This window comes from Oppia nitens, unplaced genomic scaffold (assembly GCF_028296485.1).
Source record: "Oppia nitens isolate AA-2021 unplaced genomic scaffold, nextdenovo-longstitch-racon4-pilon3 scaffold28_pilon_pilon_pilon, whole genome shotgun sequence".
NCBI lineage: Eukaryota > Metazoa > Arthropoda > Arachnida > Sarcoptiformes > Oppiidae > Oppia > Oppia nitens.
This window is the reverse complement of record NW_026533208.1, coordinates 998251-1019986: the sequence shown is the minus strand read 5'-3', so window position 1 is coordinate 1019986 and position 21736 is coordinate 998251. Positions and strand designations below refer to the sequence as shown.

The 21736-nt window shown below is 24.7% G+C and overlaps 4 protein-coding genes across 5 annotated transcripts; all 4 read right to left on the bottom strand.

Annotated features, from left to right (window-relative positions):
- Nucleotides 1-901: 901 nt before the first annotated feature.
- LOC128954514 (uncharacterized) lies at nucleotides 902-13653 on the bottom strand. 2 transcript variants are annotated; one of them, XM_054300102.1, is made up of 3 exons: nucleotides 13489-13653; nucleotides 2174-2449; nucleotides 902-1211 (listed from the first exon to the last, which is right to left on the bottom strand). In XM_054300102.1, exons 1-3 carry the CDS (start codon nucleotides 13617-13619, stop codon nucleotides 929-931), a joined length of 690 nt encoding a protein of 229 aa, XP_054156077.1. In that variant the 5' UTR covers nucleotides 13620-13653; the 3' UTR covers nucleotides 902-928. The 2 variants fall into 2 exon arrangements, with proteins under 2 accessions (XP_054156077.1, XP_054156076.1); XM_054300101.1 differs by lacking the exon at nucleotides 13489-13653 and adding an exon at nucleotides 4331-4516.
- LOC128954515 (uncharacterized) lies at nucleotides 5520-7289 on the bottom strand. The gene is made up of 3 exons (XM_054300103.1): nucleotides 7085-7289; nucleotides 6272-6547; nucleotides 5520-5824 (listed from the first exon to the last, which is right to left on the bottom strand). The coding sequence occupies exons 1-3, from the start codon at nucleotides 7267-7269 to the stop codon at nucleotides 5545-5547; spliced, it is 741 nt and encodes a 246-aa protein (XP_054156078.1). The 5' UTR covers nucleotides 7270-7289; the 3' UTR covers nucleotides 5520-5544.
- Nucleotides 7808-9970, bottom strand: LOC128954516 (uncharacterized). The gene is made up of 3 exons (XM_054300104.1): nucleotides 9663-9970; nucleotides 8765-9040; nucleotides 7808-8103 (listed from the first exon to the last, which is right to left on the bottom strand). Exons 1-3 carry the CDS (start codon nucleotides 9845-9847, stop codon nucleotides 7833-7835), a joined length of 732 nt encoding a protein of 243 aa, XP_054156079.1. The 5' UTR covers nucleotides 9848-9970; the 3' UTR covers nucleotides 7808-7832.
- A 1461-nt stretch (nucleotides 13654-15114) lies between the features above and the next one.
- Nucleotides 15115-16737, bottom strand: LOC128954663 (uncharacterized). Its single transcript, XM_054300264.1, has 3 exons — nucleotides 16468-16737; nucleotides 15924-16196; nucleotides 15115-15382 (listed from the first exon to the last, which is right to left on the bottom strand). The coding sequence occupies exons 1-3, from the start codon at nucleotides 16674-16676 to the stop codon at nucleotides 15115-15117; spliced, it is 750 nt and encodes a 249-aa protein (XP_054156239.1). The 5' UTR covers nucleotides 16677-16737.
- Nucleotides 16738-21736: the final 4999 nt, after the last annotated feature.

Below are 21736 nucleotides of genomic sequence, written 5' to 3'. Positions count from 1 at the left end.
GTAATATATATATTTTTTAATAACTATTATTAAAATTAAATTTTATAGATATATATTATACAACTAATCAAATATGATTTAATAAGTAATAATTTTTTTTATTTAATAATTTTTTCTGTATAAATGTCTTGCAATAAAATCAGGTATTTTTTCTATTAATGCTAAAAACAACTGCACAAAAAAATGTTGAAATTAAAATTTAATTAAAACAAATTAATAGTGATTTAAAAAAAATCTGTAAATATTTAAGTATTCAATATATATATAACTATTTTATAATAATTTTTATTAATTTTACAAATAACATAACATTAATAATGAAAACAGAATTTTTTATGGTTTAAAATTTTTAAATATTATTTTAGTATTTTAAAAATAATATATATATATATTTAAATGAGGTTCAATAATATATTAATTAATTTTTGTTTGTTTGTAAATTTTGGTAAACATTTAGTTAAGATATTAAATTGTTTGAAAAAACTATAGCTAAAAGTACTATTTATTTATAATTTTTTGTTTAAAATAAATTAAATAAATTTATTTATAACTATACAATATATTATATAATAAGGAATTTATTTGTATAGTTGTATTTTAGGGAAAGGGAGGGGAAAGGGTGTATAGGAGGACTTATCGATAAATTATGGGGAGTGGGGTGAGTGGGAGGTATAATATAGGATGTACCTATTTTTTATTGTATTATAAAAAAATAAGATTCAATTTTTTTAAAAACTAAATGACTTTATTTAATTAATTACATTAAATATTAGAATAAATAATAGTATAATAATAAATGTTTATTTTTAAATTAAACAAAACAAAAAAATATTACAAAATTTTAGTATATAGAAAATAAAAAATATATTTCATATAATTTATTAATATAAATAAAATATTATTATTATTATTATTATTATTACAATTATTATTTGACTTTCATTAATGCGTCCAAAGTATCAAATAATGCCATTTGTTTGGAAACCCTGATTCTGGTTGTCGTCGGATCATAGGTTGTGTTCAATGGTTTACAATCACTGGTAGTAGTAGTAGTAGTAGTACTCAATCTATTATTGTTTTTCAGTTTCAATACTGTCTTCAGGTATGGTATCCATGAATCGGCCATTTGTTTGCTAACTTTTACTGTCAATTGTTTGTAATCTGAATTGTTGAACGAATTGGCAAATATTTCGTAAAACTTTTCGGAATGACTTTTTTTTTAGTGAAAAACAAAATAAAATTATTTATTTTTTTTAGAAATATAAATATTAATATAATTTATTTTATTGTTTTTTGTTTAATTTAAATAAATTGTTTATTTTCTGTTTAAAATATATGATAATATAATTCCTTCTATTTTTTTGTTTGTTTGTTAATTATATATATATATATATATATATATACAGAGCACTGATTAATATAAATAAATTTAAATTATTTTAAACAATATAAATACATGCATATAATGTTATTAAATATATTTACATGATATGCATAAATAATACAAACAAAAATCTTAAATTTTCTATATATAAAATAATAATAATAATTTCAATATTGAAATATTTGGAAAATAATTTCTAATTTTGATTCAAAAATAGATTCCCTCCTAGAAATTCCCAATGGAATGGTGGGTAGCATATGGAAAATAATATGCGAACATTGGGAATATAAGAGAATTTCATCGAACCCTTGTTGTTGGTTTAATACTTAATTTATTTACTAACTTATCGATAAATATATTATATATGTATTTTAATAGCAGAGTTGGAAAAGATATTAACTGGGAATTTACTGAGAATTTACTGAGAATTTACTGAGAATTTACTGAGAATTTACTGAGAATTTACTGAGAATTTACTGAGAATTTACTGAGAATTTACTGAGAATAAAAACATTGGGAACATTGGGAACATTGGGAACATTGGGAACATTGGGAACATTGGGAACATTGGGAACATTGGGAACATTGGGAACATTGGGAACATTGGGAACATTGGGAACATTGGGAACATTGGGAACATTGGGAACATTGGGAACATTGGAAACATTGGATATAGACTCTGATCGAACCCTAGTTGTTGGTGTAATACTTAATTTATTTACTAGTTTTTCGATATATATATATACAGTATATTAATAGATATTTTTTTTTTGATTAAGTATAACATACCAAATAACGTCGGGTATTGTAATACCCGAATTGTGACCACCACTGGCCAACTGTAGGACTTGAAAGGCATATTTTACGTACTCTTTGGTTTTGGCCAATAATCGGTTAGTATTAATCATTAAATTGACAATGAACGTTTTATTATAGTTACAATATTTATCCCAAATACGTATCCGTGTCAGCGATATATTGGTGGCCATTACACGCAAGTGTCGGTTATAATGAAATTTATGCGATAAATAATCGGCAGTTTTCAGCTCTTTATGATAAAAGACTCTTAAAAAAACATTTATTTTTTTGAGAAAAAATTTAAAAAAAACAAATATTTATTATAAGTAGTTTTTCAAAAAAAAACTTTTATTAAATGTAAACTTTAATAATTATTATCTAAATAAATAGCACTTTTAATAATAACAATAATAATAATTAGTTTAAATTATAATAATTAGTTTAAATTATAATAATTAGTTTATATTATAGTAATTAGTTTATATTATAATAATTAGTTTGTTTGTTATATATAAAAGTTATTATATTTAAAAAGTATTATATTATATTTAATATGTATTTATATTATTAATTAAAATGCAATTACTATATACATCTACTACTACTACTACTACTACTACTACTACTACTACTACTACTACTACTACTACTACTACTACTACTACTACTACTACTACTACTACTACTACTACTACTACTACTACTACTACTACTACTACTACTACTACTACTACTACTACTACTACTACTACTACTACTACTACTACTACTACTACTACTACTACTACTACTACTACTACTACTACTACTACTACTACTACTGCTACTACTACTGCTGCTGCTGCTGCTGCTGCTGCCACTGCTGCTGCTGCTGCTGCTGCTGCTGCTGCTGCTGCTGCTGCTGCTGCTGCTGCTGCTGCTGCTGCTGCTGCTGCTGCTGCTGCTGCTGCTGCTGCTGCTGCTGCTGCTGCTGCTGCCACCACTGCTGCTGCTGCTACACTACACCACTACTGCTACTGCTGCTGCTGCTGCTGCTGCTGCTGCTGCTGCTGCTGCTGCTGCTGCTGCTGCTGCTGCTGCTGCTGCTGCTGCTGCTGCTGCTGCTGCTGCTGCTGCTGCTGCTGCTGCTGCTGCTGCTGCTGCTGCTGCTGCTGCTGCTGCTGCTGCTGCTGCTGCTGCTGCTGCTGCTGCTGCTGCTGCTGCTGCTGCTGCTGCTGCTGCTGCTGCTGCTGCTGCTGCTGCTGCTGCTGCTGCTGCTGCTGCTGCTGCTGCTGCTGCTGCTGCTGCTGCTGCTGCTGCTGCTGCTGCTGCTGCTGCTGCTGCTACTACTACTACTACTACTACTACTGCTGCTGCTACTACTGCTGCTGCTACTACTGCTGCTGCTGCTGCTGCTACTACTACTACTGCTACTACTACTACTACTACTACTACTACTACTACTACTACTACTACTACTACTACTACTACTACTACTACTACTACTACTACTACTACTACTACTACTACTACTACTACTACTACTACTACTACTACTACTACTACTACTACTACTACTACTACTACTACTACTACTACTACTACTACTACTACTACTACTACTACTACTACTACTACTACTACTACTACTACTACAACTTACTAATAATAATAATAGATTAAAAATTAAAGTTATTATTATAAAATTACTTATTTTTAATTTAATTTTGTGGATGACCTGTCCCTGAAATTTAACCAATTATATAGATTATAATTTTGTATTAATTTTATATACATGTATATATACTGTATATATTGTTAACTAACTGTTCAGTGTGGACACTACTGATCATTTACCTGACATACCTGAGCCCAACCCCCCCTCCCCCCGACTCAACTATTCATTATCACTGCAATTATCTCAACAATTATTTATTTTTAAAAAATAATACTTTAGTATAAGTTTATGTATCGTTTAAATATGATCCAATTCAATTATTAACTAACTGTTCAGTGACACTACTGTTATACCTGAGCCCACCCCACCCCCACCCCACCACCCCCCAGACTCAACTATTCATTAGACTGCAATTATCTCTACTGTAGCTTAATTTAATTTATACGATAATTATAAAAAACATAAAAAATATTAAACAATTAATTAATTACTTGCAAATTTCATTTTCAAAAACATTGAGTGTTTCGGGATATCGTCGATAGGGTAGAGCCGCCCGATCGTTATCGGCCAACAAATTGTCGATTTCATTGTCCATATCTTGATTGATAATTATGTCACACATACCAGTGCCGGACAATAACAACACCACCAGTAAATAGCTATAATAGTTAATCATATTATTAGTATTAGTAATATATATATATATTTTAATAACTATTATTAAAATTAATTATAATAGATAGATATACAGTATATATATATATATATATATATAATACAACTAATCAAATAACTAATAATTTTTTTTAATTAATAATTTTCTGTTAAAAATGTCTTCCAATAAAAATTGTATATTTTTTCTATTAAAGTTAACAACAACAGCAAACAAAAAAATATTGAAAATGTATTATAAAAATTTAATTAAAACAAATTAATAGTGATTTTTTTTATAAAAAAAATCTGTAAATATTTAAGTATATTTTTTTAATAATTTTATAATAATTTTACAAATAAAATAACATTAATAATTAAAACACAATTATTTTTAAGGTTGAAAAAATTTTAAATAAATATTTTATAACATTTTGTTTAGATATTATTATTTGAAAAAACTATAGCTAAAAAAATACTATTTATATATAATTTTTTGTTTAATATAAATTAAATAAATTTATTTATAACAATACAGTATATTATATAATAAAGATTTTATTTGTATAGTTGTATTATTTTTTTCGGTATAGGTATGTATATTAATAATGTTGATAATAGCAACAAGCAATATATTGAATTTAAAAATGTGGGGGAAAAGGGGGGCTTATCGATAAATCATGGGGGAGTGGGTGGGTGGGAGGTATAATATAGGATGTACCTTTTTATTATATTTAAAAAAATAAGTTTTTTTTTAAAAAAAAACTAAATGACTTTTTATTTAATTAATTGCATTAAATATTATAATAAATAATAGTATAATACAGTATGTAATTAGATAATAACAATCAATAATATTATTTATTAAGTTTAAAATGTATATAGTGTATATAATTGAACAAATTGAAATAAATAAAATGTTTATTTTTAAATTTAAACAAAACAAAAAAAATTTAGTACAAAATTCTAATATATAGAAAATAAAAATATATATTTCATATAATTTATTAATATAAATAAAATATTATTATTATTATTATTATTATTACAATTATTATTTGACTTTCATTAATGCGTCCAAAGTATCAAATAATGCCATTTGTTTGGAAACCCTGATTCTGGTTGTCGTCGGATCATAGGTTGTGTTCAATGGTTTACAATCACTGGTAGTAGTAGTAGTAGTAGTACTCAATCTATTGTTTTTCAGTTTCAATACTGTCTTCAGGTATGGCATCCAAGAGTCGGCCAATTCTTTACTAACTTTTACCGACAATTGTCTGTAGTCTGTATTGTTGAACGAATTGCTAAACTTTTCGTAAAACTTTTCGGAATGACTTTTAAGGAAAATAAAATAATTTTTTTTTAAATATTTGTTATTTTTGTTATTACTTATTTAGTTTATTTATACAGTAACATTGGGAACATTGGGAACATTGGGAACATTGGGAACATTGGGAACATTGGGAACATTGGGAACATTGGGAACATTGGGAACATTGGGAACATTGGGAACATTGGGAACATTGGGAACATTGGGAACATTGGGAACATTGGGAACATTGGGAACATAGGGAACATAGGGAACATAGGGAACATAGGGAACATAGGGAACATAGGGAACATAGGGAACATAGGGAACTTAGGGAACTTAGAAAACATTGGGAACATTGGAGATATAATCTGATTGAACCCTAGTTGTTGGTGTAATACTTTATTTATTTTCTAGTTTTTCATTATATATATATAGTTATAATAGATATTTAATATCAAATAACAAATACCAAATAACGTCGGGTATTGTAATACCCGAATTGTGACCACCACTGGCCAACTGTAGTACTTGAAAGGCATATTTTACGTACTCTTTGGTTTTGGCCAATAATCGGTTGGCATTTATCAATAAATTGACTATGTACGTTTTATCATTGTTACAATATTTATCCCAAATACGTATCCGTGTCAACGATATATTGGCGGCCATTACACGCAAGTGTCGGTTATAATGAAATTTATGGGACAAATAATCGGCAGCTTTCAGCTCTTTCTCGTAAAAGACACTAATTTTTTTGTGGTATTTATATATATATATATATATATATATATATATAGTTATTACATTAATAATAGATTTAAAAAATAATATATTATTATAATTAGTTATTTTGATGATGACCTGTCCCTTAAATTTACCTATTATTTAGATTATAAGTTTGTATTATAGTTATAAGTTATATATATATATATATATATATATACTTTGTTAACAAACTTATGCCCAATTCAATGTTAACTACTATTCACTAGACACTACTGAGCATTTACCTGTTATACCTGAGCCCGACCCTACCCTACCCCCACCCCACCCCTGACTCAACTATTCATTATCACTGGCTAAATCTACAATTATTTTTTTTTAATACTTCAGTATAAGTTTTGTGTCGTTTAATATCCAATTCAATGTTAACTAACTTTTCAGTGACACTACTGATCAATTACCTGTCATACCTGAGCCCCTACACTAACTTAATTTAATTTATAAATTTATTTTAAAAAAATAAATAAAAATATTAAAAATTTAACAATTAATTAATTACTTGCAAATTTCATTTTCTAAAACATCGACTGTTTCGGGATATCGTCGATAGGGTAGAGCCACCCGATCGTTATCGGCCAACAAATTGTCGATTTCATTGTCCATATCTTCATTGATAATTAGGTCACACATACCAGTGCCGGACAACAACAACATCACCAGTAAATAGCTATAATAGTTAATCATATTATTATAAGTAATAGTCATATACTAATATTTTTTTTAATTAAATTAATTTTTTATACAACTAATCAAAAAAAAAATAACTAATAATTATTAATTTTCTTTTTTAATAACTAATATTACTAAACTTTTTTTTAAAAAATATATATACCTTATATATATATATATATACATATTTTTGTGAAAATTATTAAAACAAATTAGTATTTGTTTCCATATGTTATAATTTTATTGGGATTATGTAATTATATTTTTTGTAAATGTAATAATAATAATAATAAATTATATATAATATAATAATATTTTAATAGTAATCCATAATGGCTTTAAATAATAGGATTTTGTTTAAATAATATAAAAGATAAACTAAATTATAAATATAAATCAAATACAATTTTATTAATATCAAAATACAGTATAAAACATAAAATAATATCAAATATATATATATTTTAAAAAAAACTATACAAAGTTTTTTACTTTAGAAAAATCGCATAAAAAAATTCTAATAATTATCATATTTTAATAATATAAATAAAATATTATTATTATTATTATTACAATTATTATTTGACTTTCATTAATGCGTCCAAAGTATCAAATAATGCCATTTGTTTGGAAACCCTGACTTTGGTTATCGTCGGATCATAGGTTATGTTCAATGGTTTACAATCACTGGTAGTACTAGTCGTCAATCTATTGTTATTTAGTTTCAATGCTGTCCTCAGGTATGGCATCCAAGAGTCGGCCAATTCTTTGCTAACTTTTACCGACAATTGTCTGTAGTCTGTATTGTTGAACGAATTGCTAAACTTTTCGTAAAACTTTTCGGAATGACTTTTAAGGGGAAAACAAAATAAAATTATTTATTTATTTTTTTTTTAGAAATATAAATATTAATATAATTTATTTTATTGTTTTTGTTTAATTAAATAAATATATTTTATGATTAAAATATATGATTATATAATTCCCTCTATTTTTTGTTGGGAAGTTATTGTGGAGTTATTGGGGAGTTATTGGGGAGTTATTGGGGAGTTATTGGGGAGTTATTGGGGAGTTATTGGGGAGTTATTGGGGAGTTATTGGGGAGTTATTGGGGAGTTATTGGGAATTTATTAGGAGTTTATTAGGAATTTATTAGGAAGTTATTAGTAAGTTATTAGGAAGTTATTAGGAAGTTGTTATTAGGAAATTATTAGGAAATTATTAGGAAGTTACTAGGAAGTTAATGGGAAATTATTGGTATTTTATTGGTCATTTATTGGGAATTTATTGGGCATTTATTGGGCATTTATTGGGCATTTATTGGGAATTTACTCAAATTTGGCAGAAATTGTAGTTTAAAAATGCAATAAAAATGAACCCCACCCTATACCCTACCCCATACCCCAACTTTTTCGAGATTTTTTTCATTTTACCCCCCCTATACCCCCATGAAATCGAAAAAAATCACAAACACCCTGATTAATAGATATTTTTTTTATATATAACATACCAAATAACGTCGGGTATTGTAATACCCGAATTGTGACCACCACTGGCCATCTGTAGGGCTTGAAAGGCATATTTTGCGTACTCTTTTGTTTTGGCCAATAATAGGTTAGCATTTATCATCAAATTGACCATGTACGTTTTATCAATATTGCAACAGTTATCCCAAATACGCATCCGTGTCAACGATATATTGGCGGCCATTACACGCAAGTGTCGGTTATAATGAAATTTATGGGACAAATAATCGGCAGCTTTCAGCTCTTTCTCGTAAAAGACACTAATTTTTTGGTATTTATATATATATATAAAAAAAGTTATTACATTAATAATAGATTAAAAAATAAGTCATTAATATAATTAGTTATTTTTTAATTTAATTTGTTAATTACCTGTACCTGAAATTTACCGATTATTTAAATTATAAGTTTGTATTTATTTCATATATATATATATATATATATATATATATATATATATATATTGTTAACACAATTATATTTTTAATACCCAATTCAATGTTAACTAACTGTTCAGTGACACTACCTGATCATTTACCTGTCATACATGAGCCCCACCCTACCCCACCCCACCCCACCCCCGACTCAACTATTCATTATCATTGCAATTATCTCTACAATTATTTTTTTTAAAAAATACTTTAGTATAAGTTTATGTGTCGTTTAATATCCAATTCAATAACTCAACTAACTGTTCAGTGACACTACCTGATCATTTACCTGTCATACCTGAGCCCCATACTACCCCTACTCCACCCCCGACTCAACTATTCATTAGCACTGGTTATCATTACTGTCTAATCATCATTTAACTCAAGTTAATAACTTAATTTAATTTATAAATTTATTTATAAAAAAACTAAAAATTAATTAATTAATTACTTGCAAATTTCGTTTTCTAAAACCTCGATTGATTCGGGATATCGTCGATAGGGTAGAGCCACCCGATCGTTATCGGCCAACAAATTGTCGATTTCATTGTCCATATCTTCATTGATTAGGACGGCACACATACCAGTGCCGGACAACAACAACATCACCAGTAAATAGCTATAATAGTTAATCATATTATTATTATAAGTAGTATTAATACCTGTAGTATAATATACTAATATTTTTTTTAATAAAATTAATTTTTTTAATACAACTAATCAATAACTAATAATTTTTAATTTTCTTTTTTATAACTAATATTAATACACTAACAAAAAAAAATTTATACATTATATATATATACATATTTTTTTGGTGAAAATTATTAAAACAAATTAGTTAGTGTTTCCATATGTTATTTTTTTTATTGGGATTATGTAATTATCAATATATTCAATGTAAATGTAATAATTAAAACAAAAAATTTCTATTAAGAAATAAGTAATATCATAATATTTTTTTTTGTTGTTGATAAAATTAATTTAATAAAAAACTAAACATAAAAAATTTGTAACTAATAATTATTATTAATTTTCTTTTTAAAAAAACTAACTTTTACTACAATTTAACAAATATTTAAATATATATATATATATAGTGTATAAGTTTTTAATTAAAACAAATTTGTTAATTGTATCAATATGTTATTTTTTTTTATTAGGATTATGTAATTTTTTATTTTGTTGTAAAATTTTGATAATTACAAAACAAAATGCTTTAATTTCTATTAAGTAAAAAAAATTTTATAACTTATTGCACAAACTGTTGTGCAAAACAATTTCATTGCATAATAATTTTTAAATATAGGGTGTATCTTTTTAATGTAGTTTAAAAAAAAATAAGATTCAAAGTTAAAAGTTTTTTTTAAATAATAACTAAATGACTTTATTTAATTGTAGGGGGTGGGGTGGGTGTTAATTTTTCATCATATTTTTCGTCATCCTAGTCATTATTATAAATTTAGTTATTTTTTAATTTAATTTGTTGGTGACCTGTACCTGAAATTTACCGATTATTTAGATCATAAGTTTGTATTTATTTATATATATATATATATATATATATAATTATATATACTTTGTTAGCACACTTATATTTTTAATATCCAATTAAATGTTGACTACAATTTTGTAAAACTACTGATCATTTACCTGTCATACCTGAGCCCTACACCCACCCCAACCCCGAATCAACTATTTTTGGTATACTGTATATGTATTTTAAAAATTTTTATAATTAAAAACAAATATGTTATTTGTATCCATACGTTATTTTTTTCATTGGGATTATGTAATTATAATTCAATATAAATGTAATAATTAAGAAAAATAAATAAATAAATGCTTTATTTTTATTAAGCAAAAAAATTATAATTTAATTTTATTGAATAACAATATAAAATGAAAATGCAATATTAATTTCAATTATTTGGGTAAACAATATGTTTGAATTTATTAAGTTACCAATGTCAATGTTATAGATAATTTTGTTGTTGTATAACTATTGTATTTTGTATAAAATTGTAATTGGTCATTTTAAAAAAATAAAAATAAAATAAAAATAATTGTAAACATAATATTCAGTCAACTGTATATATACAAAAAATAATTATTTTTGACTACAATTATACAATTAATTACTATATAACAAAAATAACAAACAAACTAACAATTATTTATTTAGTTTATATGTTTAATATATATATATATATATATATATATATATATATATATCATAGTACAAAAATTTAACAAATAAAATGTTTATTATTAAATTTTTTAAATAAAACAAATTTAGTACAAAATTCTAATAATAGAAAATAAATCAATTTTTAAATATTTTATTAATATATGGATAAAATATTATTATTATTTGACTAAATTTTATTAAATTTTAAATAGTAATCTATATTAAGTTTTTAAATAATAGGATTTTGTTTAGATAATATAGAAAATAAAATAAATTATAAATATAAATAAAATACAATTTTTTTTAAAAATATTAAAATATAAAACATAAAATAATATGAAAATATTAAAAAAATAAACAAATAATAGGTTTAATAAAATTCTAATAATAGAAAATAAATCAATTTTCATATTTTATTAATATAAAGATAAAATATTATTATTATTTAAATTTTATTAAAGCGTCCAAAATGTCAAATAATGCCATTTGTTTTGAAACCCTGATTCTGGTTGTCGTCGGATCATAGGTTGTATTAAATGTTTTACATTTACTACTACTACTACTACTACTACTACTACTACTACTACTACTACTCAACCTATTAATATTATAGTTAAGATTCAATACTGTCCTCAGGTATGGCATCCATGAGTCGGACATAACATCCAATATTTTAGCCGATATTTGACGATAATCTGAATTATTGAACGAATTGCTAAACTGTTTGTAATAGTTTTGTGTTATACTGTTTTGGAAAAAATATAAAAAAACAAAACAAAAAATTTTTTAGAAAATATAACAAAAATTACTACTTTTTATTATATTGATTTACTTTTTATTTTTTTTCAATAAATATTTTGTTTTAATTTATTTTATTATTTTTTGGTCAATAATTTTGTTTTCTATAAAAAAATCTAAAAAAAAATCTATAAGGTTTTCTATAGTTAACTATTGTATATAATTCCTATTTTTATATATATTTCTCTATTTTTTTGTTGTTGATTTTTTTTTTATATAAAAAAACATTGATTAATATAATTATTACACCAAAAACACAACAAACAAAAACTAAAATCATTCAAATTATTTTTTAATCTAATTTGAAAAATTCTCTAGAAATCTCATCACATATAATAGGGAATATATATATATATAGGAACCTAGACTAACCGAACCCTAGTTTATTTATTTTTTTATTATTTATTAAGTTTATATAAAGTAACATTGGGAACATTGGGAACATTAAAGATAGAATCTGTTCGAACCCTAGTTGTTAGTTTAATACTATTTATTAACTTTTCGATATATAATATTATATAATAATATATATATATATATATATATATATATATATATATCGAAAAGTTAGTAAATAGTATTACACTAATAACTAGGGTTCGATCAGATCTAATCTCTAATGTTCCTAATGTTTCCAATATTCTCAATGTTCCCAATGTTACTGTCTATATATAAACTAAATAAAAAAAAATAACAGATATATATATATTTATATTTAATAGATATTGATGTCTAAGACATACCACATAACATCGGGTATAGTAATACCCGAATTGGGTTGAATGGCCGCCTGAAAGGCTTCAAAAGCATATTTTGTATACTCTTTTGTTTTTGTCAGTAATCTATTACCAGTTTTGAATATATTGATCATAAAATTCATATTATAATTACAATATTTATCCCAAATACGCATCCGTGTCAACGATATATTGGCAGCCATTACACGCAAGTGTCGATTATAACGAAATTTATGCGATAAATAATCGGCAATTTTTAGCTCTTTATGATAAAAGACTCTAAAAATTTAATTTTTTAATTTTTTGTTTTTGAAAAAAAAAATAAAATAAATATTTATTATAAGTAATTTTTAAGAAAATATATAAAACTATTATATATATAAAACAAAAATATTATAATTATTAGTTATTATTAGTTAATTAATCTATAGATAATCTATATATATATAATAATTAGTTTATATTAGAATAATTAGTTATTATTTAATTAAGTAATCTCATTATATATATATATAAATATTTAAAAAAAAAAAAATTATCAATTAAATTACTTGCAAATCTCATTTTGAAAAACATCGACCGATTCGGGTAATCGTCTATAGGGTAGAGCCACCCGATCGTTATCGGCAATCATATTGTCGATCTCATTGTCCATATCTTCATTGATATGGACGACACACATACCGGTGTCCGACAACAACAACAACAATACATTGCTGAACAACAATAGTATTAAACAGTGATAATTGTTAATCATATTATTATTATAGTTATATTTTTTTTAATTGATATAAAAAATTAATTTTCAATTGAAAAAAATGTCATTTAATTTCTAACTCAAATTTTTTTTTACTAATACTAAATATGTGTATTAATGTATGTATACATAGTGTAATATATATGATTTATATATGTATTAAAATATTAGTACTTGAAATTAGTAGATCCATATGTTTTTATAAAAAAAAATATTTTAGATTATGTAATCATTTATCTAAATGTAATAATTTTATGCTTATAACTAATTCAATTTATAATAATTCAATTAATAACATAACATAACATTAGGACTAAAAGTTTTTAATTTTTTTTTATTATTATTATTTAAGTCATTAAGTAAAAACTATTACTAAATTGTACTATAAATTGTAGTAACAATTATTGTTTTCTTTATTATATAATGTATTTTTTATAAAATACAGTATAATAATAGAGATGATATACAATAAAGTAAATTATTAAAATAAAATAAATTTTTTTAAATGTCAGAATATAAAAAATAAAAAATATTGTTAAAATAAACAAATAAAATGTTTTTTTTTAAATTTTAGAAAAAATTAGTACAAAATTTTAATTAATAGAAAATAAAATAATTATTTTAGACTTTTAATTAGTGTCTCAAATAATGTTATTTTTTGTGGGAAACCCGGACTCTGATGTTGTTGTGGTATCAGAGGTAATGTTTCAATGAATTACAATCACTACTACTACTAGTAGTAGTAGTAGTAGTCGTCAACCTATTGTTGTTAAGATTCAGTTAAGTTTCTTCAGGTATGGCATCCATGAGTCGGATAAAAAAACAAACATTATTTTAGCCGAAAATTCATGAAAAATAAATTGAATTAAAAACTAAATTAAAACTAAGAGAGAGAGAGAGAGAGAGAGAGATGTAATATAATATTTATCACCATTTATTCGTTAAATAGTTAATCATATTTATTATATATATTTTTAAACAAAATTAATTTATAAATTTTAAAACAACTATTCAAATATAAAATTATAGTTATATAACAATATATGTTGTATTTTTATAATTACTATTTTATATATACTGTATAATATACAGTAAAATAATCAGATTTGTATAGATATGTATTAATAATGTATTATTTATAAATAATATAATAGTTATTTTAAGATGATATATATAGATCTTATACTGTATATATATATATATATAATATAAATAAAAAATAAAATACAATTTTTCTAAAAAAATATCAAAATATGAAACATACTGTACATTATATTAAAATATAGTTAAAATAAACAAATAAAATGTTTAGTTTTTTTTTAATAAATTAAACAAAAATTAGTACAGAATTCTAAATAATAGAAAATAAGATATTATAAAATTTTTAAATAAAAATATTTTTATAATTATTATTATTAATTTAGACTTTTATTAATACATTCAAAGCGTCAAACAAACCCATTTGTCTGGAAACCCGGGGTCTGACTACGGGTTCATAGGTTATGTTCAATGGTCTACAATCACTAGTACTAGTAGTCAACCTATTGTTATTGTTGTTAAGATTCAATACTGTGCTCAGGTATGGCATCCATGCGTCGGACATATCTTTATTGATTTTGATGGATAAGTCCCGATGATCTGTTTGGTTGAACGCATTGGTTAGTTTGTCGTAATAGTTATCGGATATACTGTTAAAAAAATTTTAAAAAAAACAACAAAAATTAGATTTTAAAAAATATTTAGAAAAAAATATTTTACTCTTTTATTTAGTAATCACTTTTAGTAATCACTGATAAAATAATTTTTTTTATTGATGTTGTTGTTGTCTACTATTTTTTTGTGTCTAGTTTTCTATGAAATTTAAATATTAAACTAAATTATATATATATATATTTAAATTTCATAGAAAAGTAGAAAACAAAAACAATAAAAATTTATTTATCAGTGATAAAAGCGATTAAACAGTAAAATAATATATATATATATATATATATATATATATATATATATATATATATATATATATATATATATATATATATATATATATATATCATATATATATTTATATACTAATTAATTAATTTAATTATTATTTATTTATATATTTTTTGTTTGTTTAAATTGTATTAAAAATTTATATTAACTATTAGATAATGTTTTTTTGAATAAAAATTTTTCCTATTTTTATTATTTTTTTTAAATATATAACATTTAATATATACAAACCACATAATATCGGGTATAGTAATACCCGAATCGGGTTGACTGGCCATCTGTATGACTTGAAAGGCATATTTTGTATACTCTTTGGTTTTAATTAGCAATCGGTTGAGTGTTTTAAATATATTGATCATAAAATTTATATCATATTTACAATATTTATCCCAAATACGCATCCGTGTCAGCGACATATTGGCGGCCATTACACGCAAGTGTCGGTTATAATGATATTTATGGGACAAATAATCGGCAATTTTTAGCTCTTTTTGATAAAAGACACTAAATTTAAAAATAAAAAATAAATAGTTTATTATAAATTGTTTATTTTAAAAACTTTATTAATATATAAACTTTAATAATTATTAATTAAATAAATATGACTATTATTATTATTATTATTATTAATTTTTATAATCTATATTAAAGATAATATATAAAACTATTATATATATATAAAAAAATTATTATAATTATTATTAGTTATTATTAGTTAAGTAATCTATAGATAATATATATATATATATTATTTTTTTTTTGATCAATTAATTACTTGCAAATCTCGTATTGAAAACTATCGAGCGATTCGGGTAATCGGCGATAGGGTAGAGCCATGCGGTCGTTATCGGCCAACAAATTGTCGATTTCATTGTCCAAATCTTCATTGATTAGGACGGCATACATACCAGTGCCCGACAACAACACCAACAACAACACAGTGCTGGACAACAATAACACTAAATAGTGATAATTGTTAATCATATTAATAATAATAACAATAGTTTTAATACAACTATATCAGTGATATTTAGTTATTAAATTACAAAAATAAAATAAAACTTAAATTATTTATTAAAAAAATAATTTTTTACTTCAATTTGAAGTTATGTAACTGATAGAAACTATCATATTAAAACATATGGATACAATTTTTTTTTTGAAAAAATAAAATAAATTTATTATATATTTCTTAAAGTTCGAGCAACTTTCCTGTGAAAGGGAATATTCCCTAATAAATATCAATTTGGAAATTATTTTATTTTCTCTCACAAATCGTCGTTAGAAATATGGGAAAATATATTTGAATTATTACTACAATAAATATTATCAAATTTTTTTTAATATTTTTCATTGAAATATATATATATATATATATACATAAATAGTTTTAAATTCAATAAATTTTCTAATACTATTTATCAACATTTATTTTTAATTAAAAAATACACTGTAGTTTTTTTTATAACATTTGTTTTTTTTTTTGCAAACACATAATAATATGTGTTATAAATAGGTGGAAAAAACAATAGGGAAGTTTCCCTGGGAATTCATAGGGAGCAGGGAATATAAGGAAAATTTGGTATATAGTTTAGAAAAATGAGATAGGGAATTTTATCGAACCCTATATATATATATATACCTGTATATATATATAATGCACATATAGCATACATTACTAAATACATATACATATTTTAGAGGACATTTTTTAGATTAAAATAAAATATTATTTTCATATTTCATAAAATTGTATTAAAAATTATTTTTATTAAAAAATTTATAATTAATAATTATAATAATAATAATATGATTAACTATTATAACTATCTAATAGTATTGTTGTTAGCGGTGTTGTTGTTGGACACGGGTATGTGTGTCGATCATATCAATGAAGATATGGACAGTGAGATCGACAATTTGATTGCCGATAACGACCGCTTGGCTCTACCCTATCGTCGATTTCCCGAAACAGTCGATATTTTTAATTATGAAATTTGCAAGTAATTAATATATTGAAAAGATATTATTATTATCTTTGTATATCACGGTTGTTCCGGTGTGATCACAGTTGTGTCGGCCACTTTTGGTGGCAGAGACACGACTGGTTAGATTCAACTCAAATCTAGTACTTTTCTGACTGTTCTACAACTCTGAAGTATCACTGCTTTTTGCATTTCATAGATCTTAGTTTTTCTTATTTGAAGTGATTCCATACTTAGGGCCAGATTTTTCGGTATTACGGCCATTGATGACAGTATTATAGGTATTATTTCAACTTTATTAATGCGCCACATCTTATTGATCTCATAGGCCAAGTCTGTATATTTCCGACGTTTCTCACTATGCGTGTCCTGTAATTTATGTGTTAGTGGGACCGCTATGTCTATTATATACGCCTTATCTTGATGTTTGTCTACTAGGACTATATCTGGGCGGTTGTGGGCCACAGTCTTATCAGTTCTTATTTCTTTATCCCAGTAGAGCTTGGCACTGTTGTTTTCCATTACACTTTGTGGCTCGTATCTATAGTATGGTAATGGGTCTTTGATTAGTCCGAATCTTATTGCCAGTTCCTGATGTATGATCTTGGCTACTTGATTGTGACGGCTTAGGTACTCGGTATTTGTGAGTACTTTACACCCATTTAGTATATGTTCTATTGTTTCGGACTCCATATGACACATCCTGCACTTGTCTGTTGGTATGTTTAGCTTTTGGATATATTTCTGATGGTTACGGGTCGGAACCACTCGATCTTGTATTGCCATCATGAACCCCTCTGTCTCTCCGTGAAGACCGGCGTACTTCAGCCATTTTGTAGACATTTCTTCGTCTACGTGTGTTTGGTTGAGTTCTGCCCGGTATCTTCCGTGGAGTTCTTTTGAGGCCCATGTGTTAATCCTCTCTTTTTCATTTTGTATATCTATTTGATGTTCAATATTGCTGAGGTTTAGAGGTGTGTAGTTGTAATCGAGTGTTGATGTTATTTTGTGGAGCTCTGAGACATAGCATTTTTGTTGATGGTATTTTCTCAACAGTTCTCGCTGTTTGGCCTCAAGGCTTACAATGTTTAGTAACCCTCTACCCCCATGTTTTCTACTAACACATAGTCGTGCTACAGAACTTCTAGGGTGGTGTACTCCAAACATTGTAAGTTGTCGCCTTATATGTCTTTCGATGGTCTCGAGTTCTGTTTTACTCCATTTTATTATTCCGAACGAGTATGTCAGTACAGGTATTGCCCAAGTGTTTATGGCTTTGAATTTGTTGTTTGAGTTTAGTTGAGATTTTAGTATTTTAATGATTCTTTGATTTAATGTTTTCTTTATTTCTTCTTTAACTGCTGTCATTTTAGATTTATGCATTTGTTTAATACCTAAATATTTGTATATATCTCCATTTTCTAGTGCCTTTATATATCCATTATCAGTTTCGTACTCAGGTCTTTCTGAGTAGACACCTCTTTTCAATTTCATTATAGCACATTTATCTAATCCAAATTCCATATTTATGTCATTGGAGAAAGTTTCTGTTGTTTTTATCATTGCATTTAAATCAGATTCTTTTTCGGCGTATAGTTTTAAATCGTCCATATATAGTAGATGTGTTAGATTATATTTTGTATCATTTGACTTTAGATTTACGCCTTTTAACTTTTTGAGTAATGATGACAGTGGATTTAAGGCTAAGCAGAACCACAGAGGACTGAGCGAGTCGCCTTGAAATATTCCTCTGTTTATTTTAATTTCTGTACTTATTTTTGTTCCATTATTCATATTGACACACAATTTAGTTTTCCATTTTTTCATCATATTTTCTAATGTGTTTATCAGTGTGTTGTCAATTTTATATAGTTTTAACACTCTTAATAACCATTTATGAGGGACTGAATCGAATGCTTTCTTATAATCTATGTATGCCATTTCAAGATTTCTATGTTTTTGACGAGCTCTTATTGTTATGATATTGTCTATTGTTAATTGCTCTTTACAGCCCATTGAGTGTTTTATACAGCCTTTTTGTTCTTCAGCTATTATGTTGTTGTTGCTTAAATGATTATATATTTTATTATTATTATATTATTATATCTTATTATTATTATTATTATTATTATTATTATTATTATTATTATTATTATTATTATTATTATTATTATTATTATTATTATTATTATTATTATTATTATTATTATTATTATTATTATTATTATTATTATTATTATTATTATTATTATTATTATTATTATTATTATTACCGATTAACCGATTATAAAGTAGTTGACATTTTTTATGTTATGTCTATTGCATAGTCAAGTATCAGGTTTCAAACTCTCTCTCTCTCTCTCTCTCTCTCTCTCTCTATATATATATATATATATATATATATCTTTCTCTCTCTCTTTCATTCTCTCTCTTTCATTCTCTCTCTCTCTTTTCTCTATCTATCTCTCTCTCTCTCTCTCTCTCTCTCTCTATGTTTAAACTGACCGTTTGATTCCAGACATCAGTTAGTCCATAGAGTGAACCCTGAATTAACAAAACTATTACATTATAATTATAAAAAAAATATATTTTTGTTAATAATTATGAAATAAGTTATTTTTTATTTAAATTTAAATAAAATTTTTGTTTTTAAATTTTTATTTTTGTTTTTTAAATTTGTTTAGTCTTCTATCAGAAAGAGTTAAAAATTGCCGATTATTTGACCCATAAATACCATTATAACCGACACTTGCGTGTAATAGCCGCCAATTTGACACTAACCCGGATGAATATTTGGAATAAATACTGTAATTATGACACAAAATTTTTGTTAAATCTATTCAAAAATGCCAACCAATTGTTGGGTAAAACCAAAGACTATACAAAATATGCCTTTCAAGTCATACAGACGGCCAGTCAACCCAATTCGGGTATTACTGTATCGGATATTATGTGGTATGTTATATAAATAAAAACTATACCCAACACTAAAAATGTAATTGTTTTTTGTTGTCTAACATATATAACTTTTCTCTCTTTATCTCTCTCTCTCTTTCTCTCTCTCTTTCTCTCTCTCTTTTTCTCTCTCTTTTTCTCTCTCTTTTTCCCTCTTTCTCTCTCTTTCTCTCTCTTTCTCTCTCTTTCTCTCTCTTTCTCTCTCTTTCTCTTTCTTTCTCTCTCTTTCTCTCTCTTTCTCTCTCTYTCTCTCTCTCTCTCTCTCTCTCTCTCTCTCTCTCTCTTCTCTCTCTCTTTCTCTCAAAATTTTATTCATAAAAAATAAAAATTAGTGAAAAATAATGTTTTATTATTGACAAAACAAAAAATATTTTATTTGTTTTCATATGTTTTCATAAATTGTTTGTAAATTTTTTTCCTCCCGTTTTTAATTATCCGATAATTACCAGTGTTTCCGATAACTACTACTCACACATCACTAATTCGTACAATAATTCGGCATTTCGTGAAATAACAGCCAAAGCATTGGTCAAACTATCCAACTCATGGATGCCATACCTGAGGACAGTATTGAAACTGAAAAATAATAGATTGGGTACTACTAGTAGTAGTAGTAGTAATTGTAATTCATTGAACACTACCTATAATCCAATGACAACTAAACTCCGGGTTTCCAAACAAATGGCATTATTTGACGCTTTGGACGTATTAATTAAAGTTTGAAATAATTTATTAATTTTAATAATATTTTATTTACTAATAGAATATATGATAATTTTTTTATATTATAATATTAAAATTATGTATTATTTAAAAATTTTTTTTAATTACAATTAAAATTAATAAATTACAAAAAATAGTAAAACTTTTCTATATATATATATATATAATTTTACTCAAATAATATATTTGACTAAAAACATAATTTAATTAATTAAAGTCTAAATAATAATAATTATTATTATTATAATAATATTGTATTTTTACTAAATGTAAATCTGTAATAAAATGTGTTATTTTTTTTAATTATTTAGTTTTTTATACTATTTTTTCCTAAATTTTTTTAAATCTATTATTATTAGTATTAGTAGTAGTAATATTAAA

Bases quoted from the DNA above. Each gene is read 5' to 3' on its own strand.
- LOC128954514 (XM_054300101.1), bottom strand. From the start codon at position 4,515: ATGATTAACTATTATAGCTATTTACTGGTGGTGTTGTTATTGTCCGGC. The intron at 2,450-4,330 runs GTAATTAATTAA...TGTTTTTTTAAG, and splicing joins TTTGAAAATGAAATTTGCAA to AGTCTTTTATCATAAAGAGC. The intron at 1,212-2,173 runs GTATGTTATACT...CTAAAAAAAAAG, and splicing joins ACAATACCCGACGTTATTTG to TCATTCCGAAAAGTTTTACG.
- LOC128954663 (XM_054300264.1), bottom strand. From the start codon at position 16,676: ATGATTAACAATTATCACTATTTAGTGTTATTGTTGTCCAGCACTGTG. The intron at 16,197-16,467 runs GTAATTAATTGA...TTTTAAATTTAG, and splicing joins TTTCAATACGAGATTTGCAA to TGTCTTTTATCAAAAAGAGC. The intron at 15,383-15,923 runs GTTTGTATATAT...TTTTTTTAACAG, and splicing joins ACTATACCCGATATTATGTG to TATATCCGATAACTATTACG.
- LOC128954516 (XM_054300104.1), bottom strand. From the start codon at position 9,847: ATGATTAACTATTATAGCTATTTACTGGTGATGTTGTTGTTGTCCGGC. The intron at 9,041-9,662 runs GTAATTAATTAA...CCAAAAAATTAG, and splicing joins TTAGAAAACGAAATTTGCAA to TGTCTTTTACGAGAAAGAGC. The intron at 8,104-8,764 runs GTATGTTATATA...TCCCCTTAAAAG, and splicing joins ACAATACCCGACGTTATTTG to TCATTCCGAAAAGTTTTACG.
- LOC128954515 (XM_054300103.1), bottom strand. From the start codon at position 7,269: ATGATTAACTATTATAGCTATTTACTGGTGATGTTGTTGTTGTCCGGC. The intron at 6,548-7,084 runs GTAATTAATTAA...CAAAAAAATTAG, and splicing joins TTAGAAAATGAAATTTGCAA to TGTCTTTTACGAGAAAGAGC. The intron at 5,825-6,271 runs GTATTTGTTATT...TTTCCTTAAAAG, and splicing joins ACAATACCCGACGTTATTTG to TCATTCCGAAAAGTTTTACG.